At 44.0% G+C, this 20598-nt stretch overlaps 1 protein-coding gene across 1 annotated transcript in view; it reads left to right on the forward strand.

Moving 5' to 3' along the window:
- CSMD3 (CUB and Sushi multiple domains 3) overlaps positions 1–20598 on the forward strand; it is a 1090172-nt gene that overhangs the window by 548596 nt on the left and 520978 nt on the right. Inside the window, exons 25-26 of the mRNA XM_044293228.1 lie at positions 15872–16063; positions 17516–17654. Coding sequence (XP_044149163.1) covers positions 15872–16063; positions 17516–17654 — 331 coding nt within the window. The remainder of the gene's footprint in view (positions 1–15871; positions 16064–17515; positions 17655–20598) is intronic.

The raw sequence follows: 20598 nt of genomic DNA on the forward strand, positions 1-20598 counted from the left end.
AACTCATACCAACCTACAACGAGCAGATAACAGGTCCATATAAGCAATATCATAATGGTATTACATAATATTTAATTAATACTTCTATATAATTATTATTATGTTAAGTGTGGTCTCAAGCCTTAGGATCTATATTTATTGCCCCCTTCATCAGGACTGGTTGATGTGCTAAGGGCTCATTCAGACAAGCAATGTGAAATTCTTCTGTCTGCTCATAACTTACAATTTTTCTTCCAAGTTAAATCAGGATTATCTCCGACTGAGTACAATATCCATCCGCCTGTTTTCTCCATCCGTTTAGCATCACTACGGCATGCGAGTTTCACCTCCCTCAGAAAAGAAAAGGAATAATGCCCATTCAGAATCTAGCAACTAATCAGTAAAAATGGACTGCATACTAGAGTTGAGCGAACACCTGGATGTTCGGGTTCGAGAAGTTCGGCCGAACATCCCGGAAATGTTCGGGTTCGGGATCCGAACCCGATCCGAACTTCGTCCCGAACCCGAACCCCATTGAAGTCAATGGGGACCCGAACTTTTCGGCACTAAAACGGCTGTAAAACAGCCCAGGAAAGGGCTAGAGGGCTGCAAAAGGCAGCAACATGTAGGTAAATCCCCTGCAAACAAATGTGGATAGGGAAATTAATTAAAATAAAAATTAAATAAATAAAAATTAACCAAAATCAATTGGAGAGAGGTTCCATAGCAGAGAATCTGGCTTCCCGTCACCCACCACTGGAACAGTCCATTCTCAGATATTTAGGCCCCGGCACCCAGGCAGAGGAGAGAGGTCCCGTAACAGAGAATCTGTCTTCATGTCAGCAGAGAATTAGTCTGCATGTCATAGCAGAGAATGAGGCTTCACGTCAGCCACCACTGCAACAGTCCATTGGCATATATTTAGGCCTAGCACACAGGCAGAGGAGAGAGGTCCCGTAACAGAGAATCTGGCTTCATGTCAGCAGAGAATCAGTCTGCATGTCATAGCAGAGAATGAGGCTTCACGTCAGCCACCACTGCAACAGTCCATTGGCATATATTTAGGCCCAGCACACACACAGGCAGAGGAGAGAGGTCCCGTAACAGAGAATCTGTCTTCATGTCAGCAGAGAATTAGTCTGCATGTCATAGCAGAGAATGAGGCTTCACGTCACCCACCACTGCAACAGTCCATTGGCATATATTTAGGCCTAGCACACAGGCAGAGCAGAGAGGTCCCGTAACAGACAATCTGGCTTCATGACAGCAGAGAATCAGTCTGCATGTCATAGCAGAGAATGAGGCTTCACGTCACCCACCACTGCAACAGTCCATTGGCATATATTTAGGCCTAGCACACAGGCAGAGGAGAGAGGTCCCGTAACAGAGAATCTGTCTTCATGTCAGCAGAGAATCAGTCTGCATGTCATAGCAGAGAATGAGGCTTCACGTCAGCCACCACTGCAACAGTCCATTGGCATATATTTAGGCCCAGCACCCAGGCAGAGGAGGGAGGTCCCGTAACAGAGAATCTGTCTTCATGTCAGCAGAGAATTAGTCTGCATGTCATAGCAGAGAATGAGGCTTCACGTCAGCCACCACTGCAACAGTCCATTGGCATATATTTAGGCCCAGCACACACACAGGCAGAGGAGAGAGGTCCCGTAACAGAGAATCTGGCTTCATGTCAGCAGAGAATCAGTCTGCATGTCATAGCAGAGAATGAGGCTTCACGTCAGCCACCACTGCAACAGTCCATTGGCATATATTTAGGCCCAGCACACACACAGGCAGAGGAGAGAGGTCCCGTAACAGAGAATCTGGCTTCATGTCAGCAGAGAATCAGTCTGCATGTCATAGCAGAGAATGAGGCTTCACGTCAGCCACCACTGCAACAGTCCATTGGCATATATTTAGGCCCAGCACCCAGGCAGAGGAGGGAGGTCCCGTAACAGAGAATCTGTCTTCATGTCAGCAGAGAATTAGTCTGCATGTCATAGCAGAGAATGAGGCTTCACGTCAGCCACCACTGCAACAGTCCATTGGCATATATTTAGGCCCAGCACACACACAGGCAGAGGAGAGAGGTCCCGTAACAGAGAATCTGGCTTCATGTCAGCAGAGAATCAGTCTGCATGTCATAGCAGAGAATGAGGCTTCACGTCAGCCACCACTGCAACAGTCCATTGGCATATATTTAGGCCCAGCACCCAGGCAGAGGAGGGAGGTCCCGTAACAGAGAATCTGTCTTCATGTCAGCAGAGAATTAGTCTGCATGTCATAGCAGAGAATGAGGCTTCACGTCACCCACCACTGCAACAGTCCATTGGCATATATTTAGGCCTAGCACACAGGCAGAGCAGAGAGGTCCCGTAACAGACAATCTGGCTTCATGACAGCAGAGAATCAGTCTGCATGTCATAGCAGAGAATGAGGCTTCACGTCACCCACCACTGCAACAGTCCATTGGCATATATTTAGGCCTAGCACACAGGCAGAGCAGAGAGGTCCCGTAACAGACAATCTGGCTTCATGTCAGCAGAGAATCAGTCTGCATGTCATAGCAGAGAATGAGGCTTCACGTCACCCACCACTGCAACAGTCCATTGGCATATATTTAGGCCTAGCACACAGGCAGAGCAGAGAGGTCCCGTAACAGACAATCTGGCTTCATGACAGCAGAGAATCAGTCTGCATGTCATAGCAGAGAATGAGGCTTCACGTCACCCACCACTGCAACAGTCCATTGGCATATATTTAGGCCTAGCACACAGGCAGAGCAGAGAGGTCCCGTAACAGACAATCTGGCTTCATGTCAGCAGAGAATCAGTCTGCATGTCATAGCAGAGAATGAGGCTTCACGTCACCCACCACTGCAACAGTCCATTGGCATATATTTAGGCCTAGCACACAGGCAGAGCAGAGAGGTCCCGTAACAGACGATCTGGCTTCATGTCAGCAGAGAATCAGTCTGCATGTCATAGCAGAGAATCAGGCTTCACGTCAGCCACCACTGCAACAGTCCATTGTCATAAATTTAGGCCCAGCACCCAGGCAGAGGAGAGAGGTCCCGTAACAGACAATCTGGCTTCATGTCAGCAGAGAATTAGTCTGCATGTCATAGCAGAGAATCAGGCTTCATGTCAGCCACCACTGCAACAGTCCATTGGCATATATTTAGGCCTAGCACACAGGCAGAGGAGAGGTTCATTCAACTTTGGGTAGCATCGCAATATAATGGTAAAATGAAAATAAAAATAGGATTGAATGAGGAAGTGCCCTGGAGTCCAATAATATATGGTTATGGGGAGGTAGTTAATGTCTAATCTGGACAAGGGACGGACAGGTCCTGTGGGATCCATGCCTGGTTCATTTTTATGAACGTCAGCTTGTCCACATTGGCTGTAGACAGGCGGCTGCGTTTGTCTGTAATGACGCCCCCTGCCGTGCTGAATACACGTTCAGACAAAACGCTGGCTGCCGGGCAGGCCAGCACCTCCAAGGCATAAAAGGCTAGCTCTGGCCACGTGGACAATTTAGAGACCCAGAAGTTGAATGGGGCCGAACCATCAGTCAGTACGTGGAGGGGTGTGCACACGTACTGTTCCACCATGTTAGTGAAATGTTGCCTCCTGCTAACACGTTGCGTATCAGGTGGTGGTGCAGTTAGCTGTGGCGTGTTGACAAAAGTTTTCCACATCTCTGCCATGCTAACCCTGCCCTCAGAGGAGCTGGCCGTGACACAGCTGCCTTGGCGACCTCTTGCTCCTCCTCTGCCTTGGCCTTGGGCTTCCACTTGTTCCCCTGTGACATTTGGGAATGCTCTCAGTAGCGCGTCTACCAACGTGCGCTTGTACTCGCGCATCTTCCTATCACGCTCCAGTGCAGGAAGTAAGGTGGGCACATTGTCTTTGTAGCGTGGATCCAGCAGGGTGGCAACCCAGTAGTCCGCACAGGTTAAAATGTGGGCAACTCTGCTGTCGTTGCGCAGGCACTGCAGCATGTAGTCGCTCATGTGTGCCAGGCTGCCCAGGGGTAAGGACAAGCTGTCCTCTGTGGGAGGCGTATCGTCATCGTCCTGCCTTTCCCCCCAGCCACGCACCAGTGATGGACCCGAGCTGCGTTGGGTGCCACCCCGCTGTGACCATGCTTCATCCTCATCCTCCTCCACCTCCTCCTCATCCTCGTCCTCCTCGTCCTCCAGTAGTGGGCCCTGGCTGGCCACATTTGTACCTGGCCTCTGCTGTTGCAAAAAACCTCCCTCTGAGTCACTTCGAAGAGACTGGCCTGAAAGTGCTAAAAATGACCCCTCTTCCTCATCCTCCTCCTCCTCCTCCTGGGCCACCTCCTGTTCCATCATCGCCCTAAGTGTTTTCTCAAGGAGACATAGAAGTGGTATTGTAACGCTGATAACGGTGTCATCGCCACTGGCCATGTTGGTGGAGTACTCGAAACAGCGCAACAGGGCACACAGGTCTCGCATGGAGGCCCAGTCATTGGTGGTGAAGTGGTGCTGTTCTGTAGTGCGACTGACCCGTGCGTGCTGCAGCTGAAACTCCACTATGGCCTGCTGCTGCTCGCACAGTCTGTCCAGCATGTGCAAGGTGGAGTTCCACCTGGTGGGCACGTCGCATATGAGGCGGTGAGCGGGAAGGCCGAAGTTACGCTGTAGCGCAGACAGGCGAGCAGCGGCAGGATGTGAACGCCGGAAGCGCGAACAGACGGCCCGCACTTTATGCAGCAGCTCTGACATGTCGGGGTAGTTGTGAATGAACTTCTGCACCACCAAATTCAGCACATGCGCCAAGCAAGGGATGTGCGTCAAATTGGCTAGTCCCAGAGCTGCAACGAGATTTCGCCCATTATCACACACCACCAGGCCGGGCTTGAGGCTCACCGGCAGCAACCACTCGTCGGTCTGTTGTTCAATACCCCGCCACAACTCCTGTGCGGTGTGGGGCCTGTCCCCCAAACATATGAGTTTCAGAATGGCCTGCTGACGTTTACCCCGGGCTGTGCTGAAGTTGGTGGTGAAGGTGTGTGGCTGACTGGATGAGCAGGTGGAAGAAGAGGAGGAGGAAGCCGAGAAGGAGGAGGTGGCAACAGGAGGCAAAGAATGTTGCCCTGCGATCCTTGGCGGCGGCAGGACGTGCGCCAAACAGCTCTCCGCCTGGGGCCCAGCTGCCACTACATTTACCCAGTGTGCAGTTAGGGAGATATAGCGTCCCTGGCCGTGCTTACTGGTCCACGTATCTGTGGTTAGGTGGACCTTGCTACAGATGGCGTTGCGCAGTGCACACTTGATTTTATCGGATACTTGGTTGTGCAGGGAAGGCACGGCTCTCTTGGAGAAGTAGTGCCGGCTGGGAACAACATACTGTGGGACAGCAAGCGACATGAGCTGTTTGAAGCTGTCTGTGTCCACCAGCCTAAATGACAGCATTTCATAGGCCAGTAGTTTAGAAATGCTGGCATTCAGGGCCAGGGATCGAGGGTGGCTAGGTGGGAATTTACGCTTTCTATCAAATGTTTGTGAGATGGAGAGCTGAACGCTGGCGTGTGACATGGTTGAGACGCTTGGTGACGGAGGTGGTGGTGGTGGTGTTGGTGGTACATCCCCTGTTTGCTGGGCGGCAGGTGCCAACGTTCCTCCAGAGGCGGAGGAAGAGGCCGAGGCGGCAGCAGCAGAATAGGCCGAGGCGGCAGCAGCAGAAGAGGTAGCAGGGGGAGCCTGAGTGACTTCCTTGGTTTTAAGGTGTTTACTCCACTGCAGTTCATGCTTTGCATGCAGGTGCCTGGTCATGCAGGTTGTGCTCAGGTTCAGAACGTTAATGCCTCGCTTCAGGCTCTGATGGCACAGCGTGCAAACCACTCGGGTCTTGTCGTCAGCACATTGTTTGAAGAAGTGCCATGCCAGGGAACTCCTTGAAGCTGCCTTTGGGGTGCTCGGTCCCAGATGGCGGCGGTCAGTAGCAGGCGGAGTCTCTTGGCGGCGGGTGTTCTGCTTTTGCCCACTGCTCCCTCTTTTGCTACGCTGTTGGCTCGGTCTCACCACTGCCTCTTCCTCCGAACTGTGAAAGTCAGTGGCACGACCTTCATTCCATGTGGGGTCTAGGACCTCATCGTCCCCTGCATCGTCTTCCACCCAGTCTTGATCCCTGACCTCCTGTTCAGTCTGCACACTGCAGAAAGACGCAGCAGTTGGCACCTGTGTTTCGTCATCATCAGAGACATGCTGAGGTGGTATTCCCATGTCCTCATCATCAGGAAACATAAGTGGTTGTGCGTCAGTGCATTCTATGTCTTTCACCGCTGGGGAAGGGCTAGGTGGATGCCCTTGGGAAACCCTGCCAGCGGAGTCTTCAAACAGCATAAGAGACTGCTGCATAACTTGAGGCTGAGACAGTTTCCCTGGTATGCATGGGGGTGATGTGACAGACTGATGGGGTTGGTTTTCAGGCGCCATCTGTGCGCTTTCTGCAGAAGACTGGGTGGGAGATAATGTGAACGTGCTGGATCCACTGTCGGCCACCCAATTGACTAATGCCTGTACCTGCTCAGGCCTTACCATCCTTAGAACGGCATTGGGCCCCACCATATATCGCTGTAAATTCTGGCGGCTACTGGGACCTGAGGTAGTTGGTACACTAGGACGTGTGGATGTGGCAGAACGGCCACGTCCTCTCCCAGCACCAGAGGGTCCACTAACACCACCACGACCATGTCCACGTCCGCGTCCCTTACTAGATGTTTTTCTCATTGTTATGGTTCACCACAACAACAAATATATTATTTGGCCCAATGTATTGTATTCAAATTCAGCGGGATATAAATTTGAGGCCTAGTATTTAGGCGCTGGGTGACCGGTATGGATTTAGTGACAGAATTAGACTTGGAAATGCACAGAAGCGTGTGTGTGAAGTTATTCTGAATGACCCAATGTGCACCTTGAATATTATATACCCTTTTTGGGATAGATTTCAAATAGCTCTGATATAGCAGGAACCACTAAATTATGAAATTGCTAAATTGGGAATTGTACTTCAACCCAGAACAAAAAATGTGCTTTGACGGGCACTAAATAACTTTCCCAGCTACAACAGTACAGCGGTAACGAGAGATTTAGAGGGATTTAAATTTGAGGCCTAGTATTTAGGCGCTGGGTGACAGGTATGGGTTTAGTGACAGAATTAGACTTGGAAATACACAGTAGCGGGTGTGTGTGAAGTTATTCTGAATGACCCAATGTGCACCTTCAATATTATATACCCTTTTTGGGATAGATTTCAAATAGCTCTGATATAGCAGGAACCACTAAATTATGAAATTGCTAAATTGGGAATTGTACTTCAACCCAGAACAAAAAATGTGCTTTGACGGACACTAAATATCTTGCCCAGCAACAACAGTACAGCGGTGGGTAACGAGAGATTTAGAGGGATTTAAATTTGAGGCCTAGTATTTAGGCGCTGGGTCACCGGTATGGATTTAGTGACAGAATTAGACTTGGAAATGCACAGAAGCGTGTGTGTGAAGTTATTCTGAATGACCCTATGTGCACCTTCAATATTATATACCCTTTTAGGGATAGATTTCAAATAGCTCTGATATAGCAGAAACCACTAAATTATGAAATTGCTAAATTGGGAATTGTACTTCAACCCAGAACAAAAAATGTGCTTTGACGGACACTAAATATCTTGCCCAGCAACAACAGTACAGCGGTGGGTAACGAGAGATTTAGAGGGATTTAAATTTGAGGCCTAGTATTTAGGCGCTGGGTGACAGGTATGGGTTTAGTGACAGAATTAGACTTGGAAATACACAGTAGCGGGTGTGTGTGAAGTTATTCTGAATGACCCAATGTGCACCTTCAATATTATATACCCTTTTTGGGATAGATTTCAAATAGCTCTGATATAGCAGGAACCACTAAATTATGAAATTGCTAAATTGGGAATTGTACTTCAACCCAGAACAAAAAATGTGCTTTGACGGACACTAAATATCTTGCCCAGCAACAACAGTACAGCGGTGGGTAACGAGAGATTTAGAGGGATTTAAATTTGAGGCCTAGTATTTAGGCGCTGGGTCACCGGTATGGATTTAGTGACAGAATTAGACTTGGAAATGCACAGAAGCGTGTGTGTGAAGTTATTCTGAATGACCCTATGTGCACCTTCAATATTATATACCCTTTTAGGGATAGATTTCAAATAGCTCTGATATAGCAGAAACCACTAAATTATGAAATTGCTAAATTGGGAATTGTACTTCAACCCAGAACAAAAAATGTGCTTTGACGGACACTAAATATCTTGCCCAGCAACAACAGTACAGCGGTGGGTAACGAGAGATTTAGAGGGATTTAAATTTGAGGCCTAGTATTTAGGCGCTGGGTCACCGGTATGGATTTAGTGACAGAATTAGACTTGGAAATGCACAGAAGCGTGTGTGTGAAGTTATTCTGAATGACCCTATGTGCACCTTCAATATTATATACCCTTTTAGGGATAGATTTCAAATAGCTCTGATATAGCAGAAACCACTAAATTATGAAATTGCTAAATTGGGAATTGTACTTCAACCCAGAACAAAAAATGTGCTTTGACGGACACTAAATATCTTGCCCAGCAACAACAGTACAGTGGTGGGTAACGAGAGATTTAGAGGGATTTAAATTTGAGGCCTAGTATTTAGGCGCTGGGTCACCGGTATGGATTTAGTGACAGAATTAGACTTGGAAATGCACAGAAGCGTGTGTGTGAAGTTATTCTGAATGACCCTATGTGCACCTTCAATATTATATACCCTTTTAGGGATAGATTTCAAATAGCTCTGATATAGCAGAAACCACTAAATTATGAAATTGCTAAATTGGGAATTGTACTTCAACCCAGAACAAAAAATGTGCTTTGACGGACACTAAATATCTTGCCCAGCAACAACAGTACAGCGGTGGGTAACGAGAGATTTAGAGGGATTTAAATTTGAGGCCTAGTATTTAGGCGCTGGGTGACAGGTATGGGTTTAGTGACAGAATTAGACTTGGAAATACACAGTAGCGGGTGTGTGTGAAGTTATTCTGAATGACCCAATGTGCACCTTCAATATTATATACCCTTTTTGGGATAGATTTCAAATAGCTCTGATATAGCAGGAACCACTAAATTATGAAATTGCTAAATTGGGAATTGTACTTCAACCCAGAACAAAAAATGTGCTTTGACGGACACTAAATATCTTGCCCAGCAACAACAGTACAGCGGTGGGTAACGAGAGATTTAGAGGGATTTAAATTTGAGGCCTAGTATTTAGGCGCTGGGTCACCGGTATGGATTTAGTGACAGAATTAGACTTGGAAATGCACAGAAGCGTGTGTGTGAAGTTATTCTGAATGACCCTATGTGCACCTTCAATATTATATACCCTTTTAGGGATAGATTTCAAATAGCTCTGATATAGCAGAAACCACTAAATTATGAAATTGCTAAATTGGGAATTGTACTTCAACCCAGAACAAAAAATGTGCTTTGACGGACACTAAATATCTTGCCCAGCAACAACAGTACAGTGGTGGGTAACGAGAGATTTAGAGGGATTTAAATTTGAGGCCTAGTATTTAGGCGCTGGGTCACCGGTATGGATTTAGTGACAGAATTAGACTTGGAAATGCACAGAAGCGTGTGTGTGAAGTTATTCTGAATGACCCTATGTGCACCTTCAATATTATATACCCTTTTAGGGATAGATTTCAAATAGCTCTGATATAGCAGAAACCACTAAATTATGAAATTGCTAAATTGGGAATTGTACTTCAACCCAGAACAAAAAATGTGCTTTGACGGACACTAAATATCTTGCCCAGCAACAACAGTACAGTGGTGGGTAACGAGAGATTTAGAGGGATTTAAATTTGAGGCCTAGTATTTAGGCGCTAGGTCACCGGTATGGATTTAGTGACAGAATTAGACTTGGAAATGCACAGAAGCGTGTGTGTGAAGTTATTCTGAATGACCCTATGTGCACCTTCAATATTATATACCCTTTTAGGGATAGATTTCAAATAGCTCTGATATAGCAGAAACCACTAAATTATGAAATTGCTAAATTGGGAATTGTACTTCAACCCAGAACAAAAAATGTGCTTTGACGGACACTAAATATCTTGCCCAGCAACAACAGTACAGCGGTGGGTAACGAGAGATTTAGAGGGATTTAAATTTGAGGCCTAGTATTTAGGCGCTGGGTGACAGGTATGGGTTTAGTGACAGAATTAGACTTGGAAATACACAGTAGCGGGTGTGTGTGAAGTTATTCTGAATGACCCAATGTGCACCTTCAATATTATATACCCTTTTTGGGATAGATTTCAAATAGCTCTGATATAGCAGGAACCACTAAATTATGAAATTGCTAAATTGGGAATTGTATTTCAACCCAGAACAAGAAATGTGCTTGAACGGACACTAAATAACTCGCCCAGCTACAGCACTAGGGACAGATTTAGCTGGATATAAATTTGAGGCCTAGTATTTAGGCGCTGGGTGACCGGTATGGATTTAGTGACAGAATTAGACTGGGATATGGCCAAAAAATGAACAGACTATTGCTGGTTAAATGCACTTGGTGTGACAGCTTCACCCTGATGTAGGCTTTAGCCAAAAAACAACCACACCATTGAGGGTTAAATGCACTTGGTGACAGGCGCAGCTTGCCCCTGATTTTGTATGTGGCCAAAAAATGAACAGACTATTGCTGGTTAAATGCACTTGGTGTGACAGCTTCACCCTGATGTAGGCTTTAGCCAAAAAACAACCACACCATTGAGGGTTAAATGCACTTGGTGACAGGCGCAGCTTGCCCCTGATTTTGTATATGGCCAAAAAATGAACAGACTATTGCTGGTTAAATGCACTTGGTGTGACAGCTTCACCCTGATGTAGGCTTTAGCCAAAAAACAACCACACCATTGAGGGTTAAATGCACTTGGTGACAGGCGCAGCTTGCCCCTGATTTTGTATATGGCCAAAAAATGAACAGACTATTGCTGGTTAAATGCACTTGGTGTGACAGCTTCACCCTGATGTAGGCTTTAGCCAAAAAACAACCACACCATTGAGGGTTAAATGCACTTGGTCGCAGCTTGTGCTGGCGCACCACAAGACACAAAATGGCCGCCGATCACCCCAGAAAAATGAGACTGACAAACGGTCTGTGCAGCCTAAAAACAGTGAGCAATTGAGGATCAGCAGCTCAATGATCCACAGCTGCAGATCGATCAGTTAATCAAGTCCTTTGGAGGAGTTAATCTGCCTAATCTCGCCCTACTGTCGCAGCCGCAACCTCTCCCTACGCTAATCAGAGCAGAGTGACGGGCGGCGCTATGTGACTCCAGCTTAAATAGAGGCTGGGTCACATGGTGCTCTGGCCAATCACAGCCATGCCAATAGTAGGCATGGCTGTGATGGCCTCTTGGGGCAAGTAGTATGACGCTTGTTGATTGGCTGCTTTGCAGCCTTTCAAAAAGCGCCAAGAAAGCGTCACAAAAGCGCCAAGAAAGCGACGAACACCGAACCCGAACCCGGACTTTTACGAAAATGTCCGGGTTCGGGTCCGTGTCACGGACACCCCAAAATTCGGTACGAACCCGAACTATACAGTTCGAGTTCGCTCATCCCTACTGCATACTCATTGAGTCTATGGGATAAACCTTTTTTCATGGACCTATTGGGTAGAATAGGTGGATGTAACATCAAAATTTGATTAAAATAGTCCATACTGAGTTTTTATCTGCATGGACTGATGGTCTGTGAAGAAAATCAGACATGGGATTTGGTCCGTTGACGTTAAAGTTTCAGTATTAAGTAGAGATGAGCAAATCAATTCTACACAAATCAAATTCATTACATATTTCCCAAAAGGTTCTAATTTTGCCATATTCCAAATATTTCCCCCGCAAAATCACTCAAAATGGCAGCCACCATTTTCCATATCAAAAGACTGAGGAGAAGGCATCTGCCACGAAAAGAAATTGTACAGTGCAGTGTTATTAAACATGGTGTTTGCTATCACCAGTTACCACCCATTTACATGTAGCCATATATGTCTCTGTCATATTACTAATGATGTATTGGCATTAAAGTGCTTGAAAGGGTTTGGGTACCATCCTAGGAGACCTCAGAGTGTCATACCTAATTTGTCAGCAAAATTGGGGCACTTTTTGGACCAAATTTCAGTCAATTCAGTCAATGTGCTGTCTACTCTGCACATGAAAATCACTTATTTGAGTAAGCCATAAGACTGGTCAAGCTAGATATACAAGAGAATTAAGAATGTATGACAGAAAACTCTTTTATAAAGGCATGGTCAGATTCTTTTTCTCTAGAATATAGTAATAGCAATACAATTTTGCTAATGATCATACTAATATTTTTAAGAATTATCTCTAACATATAGGTAAAAGAAATAAAAAAATGGATGTTTGAGAGTAAGTAAATGTAAATGAGTAAGATGGCTAATGTGCAACTATCCAAAAACATTTAATATTAAAAAAAAGACTATAAATGAATGTCGCCTATGAAACAAGAACTATGATACTGCAATTGTTCTATCAGAAAAGGTATGGCAAAATTTGTATCTGCCATGTAACTGAACCATACTACTAAGCAGAAGGCTGTGATGTCATGGCTATTATAAGTGGAAAGCTTCAGTCCAGTTCATAAAATGAAAAAAATAGATATAATAGATATAATGAAGAAAAAATCTTAAAATAAATTTTCCTTCAAATATTACACATATTAAAATATTAAAGCAATTTAAATTTGTGTAATGAAATCCCTGCAGCAAAGTACATCCCGTATCAGACTTCTTAGATGGCACCGATGAGATACATCAATAATAATGGTGCTCACACACTTTGCCTTGTTTTCTGCACAGAAAAAAATATGATCTCTAGAGTTTTATGACCACATTGTGGTTTTCCAATCGGCAGTGTATGATAGAAGTTGTAAACTGCGTAATGTATATGGATTATAGCCAGGTACATTGCCTTCCTGACTGAGATATAAAGCATCATGTTAGGTGCACCAAGTTCTAAATGTATCATACACAGTGAACTCACATTATTATGACCACTTCCTACTTTCGATGTCGGCAGCGCTTAGCTCATGAAGGAAGTTGCGGGTTATGAGTTGGTTTAGTTGGCATGTAATGTGTATAATAGGTTGTCTGCACACATATCATTCGTTGCTGTCATGGGTAAAAGGGTCGATTTATCATAGCTTCAAAAAGGGATGATTATTGGCTTTTAGGCCAAGGGTGACAGTATTTCTGAAACTGTGCAGTATGTGAACTGTTCACATGCTCCTGTGGTGAAAGAGTAACATGAGTGGAGAAATAGCACCATTGTGAATACCTGGTATGGAAACTGCTGAGAACCACATGCTACTGACTATAGTGGAGCAGGTAAATGAACCAGGGGGCTATCCGATGTGTGTCTAATATTGTTCAGTGAACCCTACTGCATATGGGGCTCTGAAGCAGATGGATGGTCACTGTTGTTGCAGAAAAGTCTTTAATTTTTACTGCAGTATCTGAATTGGACCTCCAATGATTAGCAAAGGGTTGCCTTCTCCGATGACTCATGTTTTTGCTTAATTTAACAAATAGAATTTGGTGTGTCAGGTGAGAAACAGCCTGCAACCATTGCTGGGAGAACACAAACTCTTTGAGCCTACTCATCTTTATGGAAGGTACCCTCGATTGATTTGGGTATGAATCCATCCTTGAAGATCGCATAAACCCATATATGTTGATTGTCTTCCTTGGGGCAAATCTGATCTACCAGCAAGACAATGTGACATTTTTCATAGCTAGAAATGTGGAACACTGGGAGTTGTGGGATTCTTTGCAGTCAGCATGGCTCCATAAACCTGTGAAAACCACCCAGTACCTTCTTGAGTCAATCCCTGTGATGTAAGGGTCATGCATAATGTGATATATCTGGCCTAAAATCACACTGTATATGGTAGTATAAGAAAGAGGATGACAAATGTAGATGCCTATCTGCTGTCCATGCTGCACACGGTGTTTACTCTGGATATTAGTTGGTGGTCATATAATTGTGACTTGACTGTGTAATTTCCTGGAATATTGTGTGAGAGACAGTTTAGGATTAGTATAGTTCGCAAATGCCTTATCTAAACTATGAATGCAAATATATCTTCCTCTTAAGGTTCCTTTACATGAGCTAACAATCCGGACAATTATTGACAATTATCATTCCTGATAATTGCCCAGTGTAAAGGTGCAGCAGATCAACTGATGCTAATCAAGTGAAAGCATTATTGATGTTGACCCCAAAACTCACCATTTCTGGGCAGCAGATCAATCTGTGTAAACGGCAATCTACTGCCCGGAAAAAAAAAAAAATGTATGGGCCTGAGTGATTGCAGCAGCATGCAAAGGAGATAATTGCTGCATATAAACTCAGCTCTCACATCCGCTGATGAACAGGCAATTATTAGAAGCAAACTGTTTCCTCATAATTGCCCGATTGCCTTGTAAAGTGGAATTAAGGCTGTGGTTCCTGACTTACCATGCAGGAGACACTCAAAAATATTGCGATCTTGTATAGCTATAATATCATACCCACATGAAATCCACTGCATGAACATTGTATACATTTCATATCCTTCTTCTTATACAGGGGCGGATTGGCCATAGATCTCACAGGGAAATATCCCGGTGGGCCGATGCCCAGGTGACTGACCAGTGAAAGTTTCTCGGGATGTATTTTGTGCTGCTGGGGCAGTATTTTGTAAAGGACTGTGGTATTTGGCTCTGTTGGGGTGGTATAATGTGCCACAATATGGTATTGCTGGCCCTGTCTTCCATTAATTTGGACCCAACTACAAAATAGGGCCACTTTTAGTATTTTTTCCAGAGCCACTATAAGTTCCAAGTCCGCCCCTGTTCTTATACTACTATTTGCAGGATAATATTGGGCCAGATATACCACATTATGAATTGCTCTTACATGACCTTATCATAGCATGATCATGGCTCAAATGTTTTGTCTACTCCATGGCACTCTGATTTAGAAACATCACTCTAACTGGTGGTAAAAGAACAAAGAGGAGTTTAAACTGGCCCATGAGTCCAGTTATGACTATCCATCTATCTCCTGGCCATTGAGCACACCAGAAAGACCTTCCACGACCCTTTAAAAAATCCTTACCAAGATACTATTAATGGAGTCACCTGACTCCAACTGTGATTGACCCACGAAGATGTGCACATGATTTTTGGGAGTCTGGTGGTACATGAATAGGTAATTATGGTTGTAATTATCATCATTTATGGCTCACAGTATAAAACTGGTAATGTGGTAATATCAGTATCTGACCTATAGACCGGAGTGCACTCCTAATAAAGGGGAGAATTGAGTGTTCAGTTAATAAAGATTTCATATGACCAGAGAACTGTGATCTTCCATCCACCAGCCATGTGTGGGGTTAAAATGTCTGGCGACTCTGGCATGAGAAGTGTTTATTGTTCCCCGTTTGACCTATAGATATATTTATTCTAATCTTTATTATTCATTATGATTTTCCATTTTGTCCATAGTTGGATAAGTTGTCCAGCTCTAATACTCAAATGAGTCAATAGCACTCATCAGTTTGTACGCTCTATTCAAAAACAGCTTGGGTTTATTAATTATTTCCTTTAATGTAAATTGTACACACATCTACTTAGCATAGAGAAATCTTTTTTTATTTATTTTTTATTAAAGAGACCAATAAAGTTGAACCTAAGTGCTAAACAATAATTATTTGACTATTATTAATGACTATCAGCCCAAAAAATGTACTTCTCTTTTACATTTCAGGTTCAGTGGCTACTGCATGTAGAGATCCTGGTGTACCAATGAATGGAACTAGGAATGGTGATGGCCGAGAACCTGGGGACACTGTTATATTTCAATGTGATCCTGGATATGAGTTGCAAGGGGAAGAAAGAATTACTTGTATCCAAGTGGATAACCGTTTCTTTTGGCAGCCTAGTCCTGCGTCATGTATAGGTAAGGTGTGACTTTATTTTTATCTTGTCAACTCATTTCAGAATTTGTATTCCTCCTTATAGAATGCAGGATTTAGTGTTTTTCACTCAGTAATCTCTGGTGTCTTTAGTTTTGTTTTTTAAGTCATTTTGTTAAGTTTGTGGCCGGATACTGCTTGGAAGTCAATACAAATTATTGCATAATTCACACATCATTTTTGCGTTTGGTGATTTTTGTGGCATTTTTTGACATTTAGTTTTCAAAATACAGCATGTTTTGGCATGTGTACTGCCATTTTTCAAATAGGCTTCTCTATATTACTTAATAAAACAAGGCCAAAAACAACACATTTTAAATAATTGTATGTGTAATTAAGGCAATGGAAATGGAAATGTTTCACCAAACATTTATCTGCAGTTACTACCAGATAGCAACACACATCCTTTTTTTCTAATCTGTTTAGAAACATGAAAATGGTTATGAGAAAGGCTATTTGGCCTGAGCGTATCTTAATAGCATTTAGCAAGCATAAAAAAAATAGCTTTATGGTCCATAGACACAATGGTCAGGAGGGGACCACATTGACCTATATGAGAGTTTTCTAGGTATGCTCTGTGACCTGTGCAGAGGACTTTGTACAAGGAAAGAATAGATAAGCTATTGTGAATGGTGGATCCTATCTTATCTGTCTTTCTATTCCTGCTTCTAATGATATTACATTTGTGTATAGATAAGCAGTAACTGCAGTAAAGTGATCTGTACAAACCAAGAATCGTCGCCTATTATTAACTTAGTGGCATGTGCAAAAACTTTTTATATATATATATATATATATATATATATATATATATATAAAAATAACATTACCACAAACTCTTTAAAATATACTGTATACTAAACAGAAAAGCACAATTTAAAGAGGACCTTTCACTAGAATAAAACATCTAAACTAACTATACAGACATGTATCTCCCTGCACTTACTGTTATACCTGGGCACCGCTCCGTTCTCCTGGTGTAGCCTCCAGTATCTTCATAGTTAGGCTCCAACCAGTTGAACCTGCCGGCGTCTCATTCTCCCATGCTGTAGCACTGGCCAATCGCAGCGCTTAGCTCATAGCCTGAGAGAAAAAAAAGCCTCTCAGGCTATGAGCTGAGCGCTGCGATTGGCCAGAGCTACAGCATGGGAGAAAGAGACGCCGGCAGGTTCCACTGGGTGGAGCCTAACTATGAAGAAACTGGAGGCTACACCAGGAGAACGGAGCGGCGCCCAGGTATAACAGTAAGTGCAGGGAGATCCCTGGGCTCCGCTCTACATGTCTGTATAGTTAGTTTAGATGTTTTATTCTAGTGAAAGGTCCTCTTTAAATAAAAGGTCATTTTCTGATTGGAAATTTCCTTTAAAAAATATAGATCTTATCTACAGCAAAAGAGCAATTACAGTCCTTAACCCCTTTTTGTTTTTGTTTTCCAGCTCCTTGTGGTGGCAATCTCACTGGTTCTGCTGGTTTTATTTTATCTCCAAATTTCCCTCACCCATATCCACACAGCAGGGACTGCGACTGGACAATTACAGTGAATTCAGACTACGTAATTTCTTTGGCTTTCATTAGGTGAGTGTGTGAAACAATACATTCACTGTTTTAGTCTGTGGTTAGGTAAATGCTCTTGACTACTATTTCTATGGTTCTGAACTGCATAATATAAGATAAAATTGTATTTTTTTTTTTTTTTTTACAGAAACAGTGCCATTTTTGTCATTGGCCTGTATCTAGTATTTGCAATCATTTAAATGAAGATGGGCTGTAATACCACAGACAGTCCAAGTACAAGATTCAAAAAAAAAATCAGAAAAAATCAGAAAAAATCCAGACCCTCATCTAATCTCATAGAACCACTTCAAATTCAATTGATTTGGCATTTTATAGCTAGAGGAAGAGAAGGTCCATCATGGGTGTAACTTAAAGCTTTCGGGAACCAAAATAAAATCTGCACTAAGGCCTCCAACAATCATGTGTCATTATAGTACTGGGGCCCTCATACGAGCATCAGGACCCAGGTGCAACAGGAACATTTGCACTCCCTGTTGACTTACTTCATAGGCATTCATTATGGATTCCCATAGTAGTTTTTATTTTTATTTTTAAATTCTAGGGCAAGGGAACAAACACAAAGGGGCAAATCCTGTTTCCCAATCCAGTTAAGCATTAAGGCAAAGTCAGTGTTTTAAACAATATGTTGATTATGGCTTAAGTGTAATTGTCATTTCAGTTTATTTTTATTATAGTGCAGGTACGGGCATGCTGGAATGTTTAATATGCTTTATTAGGGAAATATGTCTATTTATACTAGTAAATAGGGTGAAAGGAGTTTGTTTTAGATTTTAGCAACGCTCTAACTTCAATCTTCTGCCTTCTACTATGTGCTGAAGATGCCTGTGTATAATAAGTCAGATAGGCAGGGGGGTAAGCAGAGAGTTAGGGCACATGTAAATAGTCAGGGACTAGGGTAGAGACAAGAGGCCAGCTTCAGCGCTGAGTAGAACTTAAAACTGAAGACAGACTCTACTTAGTACTTCTCAGTTAGAGCTTTGATAAGAAGACTCTTTACACTCTGTTTTCTAGTACAATGAAACATCTTTCCCTAATAAAGCATATTAAAAGTTTTAGTGTCTCAGCCCCTACACTATATTAAAAATAAACTGAAACAACAGTTTCATCTTCACCCCTCCACTATGCTTTTCAAGACACTCACCCACCCCACTCTGTGGCCTGGCCATGTCAATCTAGTGTAGGGGTGAGGGTGTCTTAGAAAGCAGGGTCAAGGTGCACCAGATGACTAGCGAACCCGAACCCCATTGAAGTCAATGGGGACCCGAACTTTTCGGCACTAAAACAGCTGTAAAACAGCCCAGGAAAGGGCTAGAGGGCTGCAAAAGGCAGCAACATGTAGGTAAATCCCCTGAAAAAAAATGTGGATAGGGAAATGAATTAAAATAAAAATGAAATAAATAAAAATTAACCAAAATCAATTGGAGAGAGGTCCCATAGCAGAGAATCTGGCTTCCCGTCACCCACCACTGGAACAGTCCATTCTCAGATATTTAGGCCCAGCACCCAGGCAGAGGAGAGAGGTCCCGTAACAGAGAATCTGGCTTCATGTCAGCAGAGAATTAGTCTGCATGTCATAGCAGAGAATCAGGCTTCACGTCAGCCACCAATGCAACAGTCCATTGTCAGATATTTAGGCCCAGCACCCAGGCAGAGGAGAGAGGTCCCGTAACAGAGGATCTGGCTTCATGTCAGCAGAGAATCAGTCTTCATATCATAGCAGAGAATCAGGCTTCACGTCACCCACCACTGCAACAGTCCATTTTCATAAATTTAGGCCCAGCACCCAGGCAGAGGAGAGAGGTCCGTAACAGACAATCTGGCTTCATGTCAGCAGAGAATTAGTCTGCATGTCATAGCAGAGAATCAGGCTTCACGTCACCCACCACTGTAAGAGTCCATTTTCATAAATTTAGGCCCAGCACCCAGGCAGAGGAGAGAGGTCCCGTAACAGACAATCTGGCTTCATGTCAGCAGAGAATCAGTCTTCATATCATAGCAGAGAATCAGGCTTCACGTCACCCACCACTGCAACAGTCCATTTTCATAAATTTAGGCCCAGCACCCAGGCAGAGGAGAGAGGTCCCGTAACAGACAATCTGGCTTCATGTCAGCAGAGAATCAGTCTTCATGTCATAGCAGAGAATCAGGCTTCACGTCACCCACCACTGTAAGAGTCCATTTTCATAAATTTAGGCCCAGCACCCAGGCAGAGGAGAGAGGTCCTGTAACAGACAATCTGGCTTCATGTCAGCAGAGAATCAGTCTTCATGTCATAGCAGAGAATCAGGCTTCACGTCACCCACCACTGCAACAGTCCATTTACATAAATTTAGGCCCAGCACCCAGGCAGAGGAAAGAGGTCCCGTAACAGACAATCTGGCTTCATGTCAGCAGAGAATTAGTCTGCATGTCATAGCAGAGAATCAGGCTTCACGTCAGCCACCAATGCAACAGTCCATTGTCAGATATTTAGGCCCAGCACCCAGGCAGAGGAGAGAGGTCCCGTAACAGAGGATCTGGCTTCATGTCAGCAGAGAATCAGTCTTCATATCATAGCAGAGAATCAGGCTTCACGTCACCCACCACTGCAACAGTCCATTTTCATAAATTTAGGCCCAGCACCCAGGCAGAGGAGAGAGGTCCAGTAACAGACAATCTGGCTTCATGTCAGCAGAGAATCAGTCTTCATGTCATAGCAGAGAATCAGGCATCACGTCACCCACCACTGTAAGAGTCCATTTTCATAAATTTAGGCCCAGCACCCAGGCAGAGGAGAGAGGTCCCGTAACAGACAATCTGGCTTCATGTCAGCAGAGAATCAGTCTGCATGTCATAGCAGAAAATCAGGCTTCACGTCAGCCACCACTGCAACAGTCCATTGTCAGATATTTAGGCCCAGCACCCAGGCAGAGGAGAGAGGTCCCGTAACAGACAATCTGGCTTC

Source organism: Bufo gargarizans, chromosome 5 (assembly GCF_014858855.1).
Source record: "Bufo gargarizans isolate SCDJY-AF-19 chromosome 5, ASM1485885v1, whole genome shotgun sequence".
Lineage (NCBI taxonomy): Eukaryota > Metazoa > Chordata > Amphibia > Anura > Bufonidae > Bufo > Bufo gargarizans.